The following is a 10,016-nucleotide window of genomic DNA, read 5'->3' as shown; positions in this document are numbered from 1 at the left end:
AAAATCAAGTTTTCTTCTCATTCTGGATCTCCTTAAATCCACACAGCCCAGCACCGTCTACTCTGCAGCCAGGGAACTCGTTATTTCACTTACAACGATTACAAAGCTAAATTTACATATTTCCTTTCCAGCAAAATCATTGTGCTAAAAGAATTGAAAGTCAAATGTATGCAGTCTGGCTTAGTACCATCAAACCCTTAGATTTTGCACTGACTTTTATCTTCCTCAGTTTACTAAGGTTTGAATGTTGTATAATTACATTTTACTGCTCAAAATGCTCATCTTACCTGGAGAAAACGGTGAATGCCCTTCACAGAGTGTAGGTGGCACACTAACCATTGGGTGTAAATCAGCAGATCTTCCTTTGTCACTACATTCATTGCATTTTTATTTCCTGTCAGGAAGTTCTCCCTTGCCACTGAAAGCCTTGCAGCCCTCTGAACTGCATCATTGTATTCATCCATGATGTGACTAACTTGCTTCTGTTTAGGTACACAGAAGAGACGCTATCATTTTTGCACACTTGCATCTTCTTCTCTTATTAGCTAGAAGGTCATTGCATTCCTTAAGAAATCTCAGTTTGAAAGTAGCCTCTAAGGTTTATTTGCATCCTAAATGCTGAAGAACTATATTTCCAAAGGACTAAAGTGAATTTCAGTTTAAATAGTGAATATTTCTGAATGTCTAATACTGACCATGAGCAGACAGTATGAGAGTATAACAAGACATCAGTGTGAATGCAGACAGATTAATAACAGTGAAGAACGTGTAGTGATCTTCTCATGTCCTATCCACTAAAATAAGTCAGACTCTTCAAGTAGGACCAGAGAAGGCACTACCTGAAGACTTTTCAAATACAAATGCCTAGTTTCCTCAACTTGCTCCTTTAAAAGACTGAGCAGAAGTGCAATTTTTTAGAAGCACATATTGCTGACCTTGTAAGAAAACTTCCCATTAGGGAACCACACATCTAAATGCTCATCTATGCTGATTAGAGTCAATCTGGAACTGGCCAGGAACTGGAAATGCACTTTGACCATCTTCTACACAACATTTTCCTTTTACTGAACTATCAATAATGGCATGAGTTACCATGGTAGTGTTAATAGCACAGGGCCTAGTAATCAACGCACACAGCCATTTGCCACTTTCCTGCTTACATCAGAGAATCTTTTCTCTCTCTCCTAGCCTCAGCTCACACATTTCCCAAATAGCAAGCGGCAGTTCTGCTTCTTGGCATTAAGTTCATGTGGGAAAGTGGTGAATCTCTTTATTGTCTTCGTTACCAAGCTCTACCACCACGATCCCCTGCAATTATGACCTCTAGAAAGCTCAAACCACCTAAAGAGTGAAAGTTTTACTGAAAATGCTGACACAACCATGCCCAATAGAAAATACAGTCACTGACAATACAGACAAATGGATGATTTAATAGAAGATTTAATCAACGAGTGTGAATTACAACTCTAAAGAATAGTGGCAAGACAGTTACGTAAACTATTCTGCTTGACATTTATTCATGTCTGAAGAGAGAAAAACATATTCAGCTGTAAGAGAACTCAGTTTATTTGCAGAAAAAGCTGCTTATTCTGGGATATCAATGGTACTGAACTTAAAAAAAAAAAAAAAAAAAAAAGACTGCTTTTACAACAAATAAGAACAAAAAAAGTAGACGTAAAAAGTTAAAACCTATCTTCCTTTTGTTCACATTTGTTCAATAAACCATAGCACCTTAAGTTAAACAGAATTAAATGCCTAATATATATATAATTGTATTATGTACTGTCAGGTGTAAGGAGGGATGGGAGTAATATTCCAGATAAGTGTTGCAGTGCTTGAAACCATATTAATCTGTGCTACAGATGCTGCTGTAACAGATAATAAAATCTAAAGACTTCCAAGTTTTATACATTATCCTTAATGTTAGTAGTTCTTCCTTTGGATGAAAAGAAAGCCATTGTTAACTCCTGTTAGATGTTGGATTTGGGATCCTACCTGATAGAGAGGATAAAGCTGCTCAATAACACTGCTGTGCGTGCAAAATCTTTTCCATCTGAGCATGTGCAAATATTTACTCTGGACTAGCTGAGTGATTCTGTCTGTAAAAAACTTGAATAAAATAAAAAATAACAAACATACCATATATTAGTAAAAACAAACAAACAAACAAAAAAACAGCTGTTTAGCACCACAGGAAGCTTAAGCAGTTTATAGATCATCATTGGCATCAGAGAGTAACACCAAAAGAATAGGTAATTAGTCACCAAAAACAGTGATTTATATTTATTATTCACAATATAAATATTGTATACATTTATACTATGAAGTAGAAGTTGTTCTAGTGAGAAGAAAAAAAAGGAAAAAAAAAAGAAGAAAAAAGTGTTATCATGGGAATGAAGAAAGCACTTAAGGAAGATGGCAGAATTCAATCCATTGGACGTAGCAATTTGAGCACTATTTCTCTATTTTAAAAAAGGGAATAAAAATAATCCACAACACTGTTGTAATAGAATAGAGCAAAAGCATCAGGGGAATACATGAACATTGCTCCTACCCATCTGATTTGACTGAGATTCCCATTCTTCAAAGAAGCGAAGAGCAGCATTTTTCACATCATAGAAGGAAGTGTTTTATACAGCAAATACAACGCTTTCGTGCCTGTTTTCAGGCAGGAGCTGCACACCATTCCTATTTTAACATCACAGTGCAGCCTGCAGGGCTGGGGGAAGCCTCCCCGAGCTATGCAGCGAGCACGAACCCACCTGGTGCAGCAGCAGCGGCAAGGTTGTTGCTGCGTACTCCCTTGTCCAGCAGCTCTCTAACTCCCTCTGCATGACATCAGCCTGAATAACAAGGGGCTTCGCTTCTGCCACCTGCAAACAGCGGGTGGTGAACAGATCTCCTTCTCAGGCCATTGAAAATAAATAGTGTTAAATAAAGAGAAGTCTTTTATTAGGCATTATCACATAAACAAATGCTACAGGCTCAGACTGTTCTTCATTTCACAAAACATATCCATTTCTGCAATTTGAATTACTACTACTTTGAGTTACTACTTGGTAAAGGCCTATAACAACAGGAACAGACTCTTTAGGAGGGTCTGTTGTAATAAGATAAGGGGAAATTGTTTCAAACTAAAAGAAAGGAGATTTAGGTTGGATGTAAGAAAGAAGTTTTTCTCATAGTAAGGGTGGTGAGGCACTGGAACAGGTTGCCCAGAGAGGTGGCAGATGCCCCATCTTTGGCTACATTCAGTGCTAGGCTGGACGAGGCTCTGAGCACCCTGATCTAACTGTGGGTGTCCCTGTTCATTGCAGAGGAGTTGAACTATATGGCCTTCAAAGGTCCCTTCCAACTCAAACTGTTCTATGATTCTAAGAGCAAAGAGAATTTTTTAAGCTGATTTAGGCTTTAGCTACCTACCTGTAAGACTCTCTTCAGTATTCTCTCTCTTTCTATTCTGAAATAAGTTGCATCTTTTGGAACTGGAACAGAACTGCAAGGAAAAAAGTGGTTCAGCAAGATGTTACATGCAAACTGGTGGAAAGCAAATATTGGTCAGGCACAACACAACTCAAATGGCAAGATCAACAGTAAGAAAGTTTAATGGCATAAAAACTTACATTCAAGCAGTATGATTGGATTAATTAGAAGATTTTTTAATTTTTATTTATTAATTTTTAAGTCAAAGCCTTTTAATAATCCATCTGAATGCTTATCAATTCTCTGGGTACATGTGACAGCCCACAGCTATGTAGCAGAGTTCCCTGACAATCATCCTTCATCATTTAGCCAGCTTCCTTCCTAAGATGCCTGCATGACAAGGAGCTGTGAAAAATTCTGGAAGAAAACTGTTCTAATTCTCACGTGTCTACATACTTATAGCAAGTACACACTGCAAATTTTTTGTTAAACGTACAAAAATGAATGCATGTAAATTAAAAACACAGATGAAAACTGGATCAGTAAAAACATCTTCTGAATCTTGGCCAAAAAAAAATACTCGACAGGTGCAAATGGAAAAGTTTAGAACCACAACAATGTTGGGCTGTGGAGGATTTTGTGATCACCAAGCCCTCCCACTGCTCTAAGGCAGGAAAAGCATATTTATTGCTTACAGGTGTTCATCAGTCTTTTTCTTAAAGGCTTCTAATCATGATAGAGCAAACTCCTCACCTAGACATCAGTGTTTAATTAATACTCTCTTGGGAATGTTTGAATTTTAGCCCATGATTTCTGTTCTATTCGTAAGAGGAAACAGGAATTTATTCCCCTCATCTTTACAGGAATTCTCCCATGTGTCTGAAGATTTATAATCCAGACAAAACTCAGTGGAGACACAAGTCCAGCTGCTTTCCTTTTTGTCTTAAGTGTCTTAGTCAAACTTTCTTGACCTCTGTTTTCCTCCAAATATTCTCTAGGTGGTCTACAGCTTTCCTGAAGCCAAACGTGGATGCATTGTCACATCTAATATCTCATCATGGCTGAGGAGAGCAAGAGCAGCTGTCTTACTTGCAACCATTCTGTTTAGACATCCCAGCATAATATTTAAAGCTACTTCCTCTTCACCATAAGGAGGAAATACTTGACGTGCTAAGGAGATTGAACGTTTTGTTTGCAATACATGACATGAAATGGGATTTAGTTTATGTTTTCACATTCTCTTCCATTTCGGCTGCAACACTGGGGCAGACTCACAATGAAAAAGCTGCTATTCCTGGCTCCCACAGGGGCCTTCAGGCTTCTAAAATGAATATTTAGACACATGACATTCATTTGCAGTGAGGAGAGGACAATGCATTGCTACAATCTCACTCTCTCCCTCATTCCCCAGGAAACTATTGGTACCTGTATGCCCTGTTTGGTGTTCCCTGAAGTACCCCATTGTCTTCTATTTGTGCCTTCAGCTCTGCCAGCTGTGCTGCTAGTTCTCTTTCCAGCTGCTGGACCTTCTCAGTAGAAGAGATGTGGTATACTTCATCCATCTTGCTCCTTCTCAAGAATAAATCAGCTGTGAACTCTGGACCAGAACTGTTCATGTAAATAGCATAAATTTCCAGTCCTATAGATATCTATATATAAGGTATATATAAACAACACATAGAATATTCATTAAAGAGCTAATTATTCAGCATTTCCTTTAATGAGAGGAATTTTCTTTAATAGCTGGAACAGAACAGGGTGAAAGTGATTTTTCCCATTTTGATTGCTAGCCTGAGGAAAACAGGAGGGAACCATAATGGGCCAAAATTTTTCAAGAACGCCATCCCCCTGCATTTCACTAACAAATGATATCCCCTCCTTTCTTCATTTAGTTTGTCAGGGGCACTCTAGAAAGCTTAGGTAATCAAACATGAAATTCGAAGTTTCAAAATCTCTTACAAGAAAATAATTGAAACTTTTTGCTTTAATTTTTTTCAGGAACAAAATATACTGACACTCAAGATCTGTTCTCCCAGTTTCTCTCACTCAAAACTACTATTTAAATAGACCAAAATTTAAAGAACTTGAAAGAAATGCCACTTTTTGACAACTGTACTGTCTATAAATAATCCACTTTTACCACTCAGTTGTGATGCAAAATCACTTGATTTGTGAGAATTTCTGGAGTGTTTGTGCTCTCTTCACATCTGGAATTACAGTCATTCTGCTCACTTGTCAAGTGCATCATCAATTAAAAAAAAAAAAAAAGTTGTCTTTTTAAAGGAAGAAACAAATCTTTGCAGAAAGACTTGAGTTTTCTTTCTTGAGAGCAAAGGGAAGGAAGAGGTAAGTTACTCGTAGCCAGCTTCTGAGCAATGCTCTCTACCATCAGTTTTTCAGTGGTCTGCAGAATCTGTTTGGCAGATGTGGGCGTATGGTTTCTGCCTTTTTCTTAAAACAACAACAAAGAAACAAAAACCCACTGAAAATAAAATAGCTAGCGAACTTAGTCAGATCACTAGACTTACAATGTCTAATTTAAAGCACAAGAGGCAGCCACAAGGCCAAACACAAGTGTAGTATGTACTTTATTGGTCCTTGTACCTCCTTGGTTGATGGTATCCTAACACCTAGGGTAAATTTCATCTCTTGCCACTGGACTGGCCTGATAATAAGAGTTGCAAACTAAGAAACCTTGGGAGGGAACTGGACAGTTCAGATCTCTGGGCTTCACATGTGAAAGAAGAGGAAATTCAGATAAAAGAGGACACAAAGAAATGACAGGAGACAGGATGGCAAAAGAGCAAGAAAGGAAGTGTTACTGTTGACAAAAAAATGAAGTACAAGATTTTACTGAACCCGGACAAGAAACTGGGCAAAATGGGTGGGAGGAAATCAGTCTGTGCACTACAACAGTTCACTAGGTGAGAGCCTGAACTCTCATATCTGTCTCTAACATAAGACATATAAAAAAGGCAAAAGAGTAATCACTCTTTTGCAGCAGGTTGTGAGATATTTTGGAAAGACTGAATTTATGGTAAATGTGATAGGATAGTCTGGTATTTTAATGAATTTATACTTAAGAATAGCCAGCACAAGTTAAAGAGAATTTATTTGCATTAGATTTACTTAATTTAAAGAATGAAGATAAAGATTTTTACTAGAGTAGTACTAAAAAATAAAGTTTGCCATGCTTTACAAATGCCTTCAAACAGTCACTGAGCTAAAATGAGAGTTGTGACTTTTTAAGTAAGCAGTGAAAATATTAGAGACCATAATCTAGGTTATAACAGAACAATAAAACAGACCTGTATATCAAGTTCAGAAGGACAAATTTAAAGAAATTAACAAATATAATTAGAAAAGTCAAATTCAACAAATATCCCTAAAGATTTTAACACTAGAGAAACTAGAGAATCTTTAAATCAGTGGTAAAAAGCTAACCAAAACTTGTACTCAAAAGACAGGGGAAGGGTTTGTAAGCAAGGGTGATAAGCCAACCGATGAGTTATTGAGCATAAGTAGAGAATGAAAGCAGAAAAAGAAAAAAATGGGAGCACTGGGCAGCCTGGAGCTAAAGAAAAAATACCAGTTAAGCTAAACATTGCTAACAAAAATAAAAAGCAGGCTATCCTACAGCTATTAAAAAAGAATGAAGCAAGAGGGAAGAAGCCACTCTGAAGGCAGCGGAACTCAGATGAAGATCATTCAGATATGGCTGTAAACTAATGGGAATTACTTTGTTCAGATTTTTCTGAATGGGCTACAATAGTGAAAATGGAAATAAGGTTGAATTGGCTGAAGGAAGTGAAGCAGTGGGAAAATAAATTGCCACTTCACCAGATAAAGCAAAACTTCTGGCAAAATAGTAAATCTGGCCATAAATAAACTCCACTTACAAAAAATATATATCTTGAGCATCAGAAAAGTACAACTGTATAAGAAGTGAATATGAATATGAGAAGAGAGTTTGAGTATGACAAACAGCCTGCTTAGTTTCATATATAACCCTCTAGGTCTTTGAAGAAAATTGGAGAATGAGGAGTTGTATGGTAATAAAGGAAAGGACTCAATAAGCCATAAGGCCTGACAATATTCCATTATTCTTCTTCAACAACAGACCAGTGAGATCCTGTCTCCTAGTTTTGGGTCAGTGAGACTACTCTTCATGGGAAAGCGAGATGAGAGTGGTTTTGGAAAGGGGATCCACACTTAGGCTAAAGCATGAGAGGCTGTCATGAAAGCGGCCGGACAAAAGTTTGCATGCAGTGTCACGCATAGGATCCACAGTCCATCAGCAGCCCTATACTTACACAGTACTTCTGTCACCATGAAGAGTTAACACAAGTTCCCTAGAAATCAGAGGAAAGGTCTTCACATTTGGTCAGGCCCAGACTCACAACCCAAACGACTTGCAGACCCCGCAGAGGCTGCCTTGCCAGTACGGGCACACTGAGCAAAACAACAAATGCTTCATCAGAAATAAGAACATATGCTCTATTATCCCCACTTCCTTGTTTTTCTGCTGTAAAAATCAGCATGTGTTTGTATGATATTCTTATTCTGGGAATGTCTTTCAGTCCACATAAACATCTGCACTCTGTTACATCAGCCGCCGTCCAAATCCCAGTGAGATCCTGCCTTGATATTTTGTGAAGAGTGTTTTTGCCAGTTTCTATTCCCAGAACACGCTGGATTTATAGCTATGTCCAACCTCTCGTTTGCTGGTTAGAAGATTGTTATGCACACATTTTCAGGCTGAATGCCTTCTGTACTGGGACGAAGTCTTTCCAGCAGGCTTAAGTAACAAGCCATTAATTTGTGCTAGCATATTTCATTAGCAGCAGGAAAGTGAGTTATTACTGGATACAATTTGCTGCTCTGTATTTTTAATTATACTGCTTGACCTTCATAGTTTGTCTAATTTCTGTACTGTTTAGCCACAAAATATGGCCCTAGATTAAAATACCAACCAAACCTGTTGTCAGTGATAATTCTCTCTGTGACAAGTTTTGTGCAACTCAGCAAAAAAGAGCCAAGATTTTGAGTTAATAAACCAATTCATCTTTCTGGGGGCATTACTGTGTGTTTTCATGTGTTGCCCTTTATAGCTAGATTCAAAACATTTATAAAATGAAAAGGAATATATAGCCTTCATCTGAGAAGAGAAACAAGAACGCTCAAGATATAAATCAAAAACGAGGATCTGTAAAAGAGTACAGCAAGCACTCACGAAGCCAAAACATACTGTTCTTATAAAAAGACTGCTCTAACCACTGCACTTTCTCCAAATAGATGATGTTTATGGAGTCCAAAGCCAGCACTTCTTTAGAGTGTAAGAAGGGAAGCGTTCAGATCCCACTGACCTGAACCTCCTGGGACCTGGGCTGTGCCAGCACTTATGCACAAGGTTCCCTTCATCATTGTGGTTTCTACATCACCACTTATTACTGTGGATTACTTTGAAGACTTACCTCATGTGGTTGACAACTGCTTCAGACTGAACGTGCCAACAAATAAAGGCATGTGTTGACCTCCTGCACTTCCCTGCTGAGCTGCTGACAGGAGCAGCTTTAGCAGTTTTCCCCTTCCCCCCAATCCCTCGTTCCCCAGAAAATGGAACAGAGAAGAGATTCTGGGCTCTGTTGGCAGCCAGGTGCATTTGAAGCTATTCAATGCTTTCATCACTGTACTTTCATCAAGTACTGCCCCATCCCATACCTCGCTGACTGTTTCACAGCTGTCGCCCTCCACAGCAGGAAAAGCTCGGGCCTCCTTCTCCAGATCCAGCAGAAAATGGCTCCTTCTCCCCGGGTTTCTATAGTCAACAAACGCCAGGTCACAGCTTATTGACAGCTGATGGGCTCCCTGCCCAGGCAGGCCCAGCTCTCCCCATGGCAACGCCAAGCCACTGGAGCTGCAATGGTCTCAGATGCAAGCCCGCAGAGCTTCTTGCTCTCACTCCTCCCCATTTTTATGCAACTGAGGCAAAATAATGGCAATTTTTTTCGCTCTTTCAAATGTCTGATGATTTTTATTTCGGGCTGGACCTCCAGATGAAATATAATGCTTTGGGTTCCTTAAAACATGGCATGGCCCTTCATGCTTGCTCTCTCGCATGGACAGAGTTTCAGAGGTTATTTAACTAACTCTGGGAATGGCACAGGCTTATCTTGTGGCAACAGAATACACATAGTCTGAAAATGTTAATAGCAGAGATACTCATTTTTCTCGTCTCCATAATCAGCAATTCCAGCACCTAGAAATGCAGATGCCTACCTCAGCATTGCTATCCATAACAGGAAAGCACCCTTTTAAAAACGTGTTTAAGTGCTTTTAAGCACAAAATGTTCTTTTCTAATGCAGAGATAGTCCATAAGAAAAAATGTGTAAAATGGAGGAAAATCATCCCCACATATCAGCTGAATAGCATGACCTTCCATGGTCCTGATAAAAATGGTTAGAGTCTATAAACTCCTCACCAGCATACCCAAACCTGCCCCATAAAGCTTGCACACACTTCTGTCAAAGATTGTCACAATCCATTTTCTGGTCAGGTTCCATAGGAAAACTTACTCTGATCTGAAGACTTA

The 10,016-nt window shown here is 38.8% G+C and overlaps 1 protein-coding gene across 1 annotated transcript; it reads right to left on the bottom strand.

Annotated features, from left to right (window-relative positions):
• Nucleotides 1–1,332: 1,332 nt before the first annotated feature.
• LOC122194263 (putative uncharacterized protein C6orf183) lies at nt 1,333–4,985 on the bottom strand. The gene is made up of 5 exons (XM_042895206.1): nt 4,849–4,985; nt 3,424–3,496; nt 2,763–2,873; nt 1,996–2,109; nt 1,333–1,341 (listed from the first exon to the last, which is right to left on the bottom strand). Exons 1-5 carry the CDS (start codon nt 4,983–4,985, stop codon nt 1,333–1,335), a joined length of 444 nt encoding a protein of 147 aa, XP_042751140.1.
• Between the last annotated feature and the right edge of the window lie 5,031 nt (nt 4,986–10,016).

Source organism: Lagopus leucura, unplaced genomic scaffold (genome assembly GCF_019238085.1).
Source record: "Lagopus leucura isolate 7727_CA_CO unplaced genomic scaffold, USGS_WTPT01 Super-Scaffold_73, whole genome shotgun sequence".
Taxonomy (NCBI): domain Eukaryota; kingdom Metazoa; phylum Chordata; class Aves; order Galliformes; family Phasianidae; genus Lagopus; species Lagopus leucura.
The sequence above is the reverse complement of the archived record's forward strand: the minus strand, read 5'-3'. Positions and strand labels throughout refer to the sequence as shown.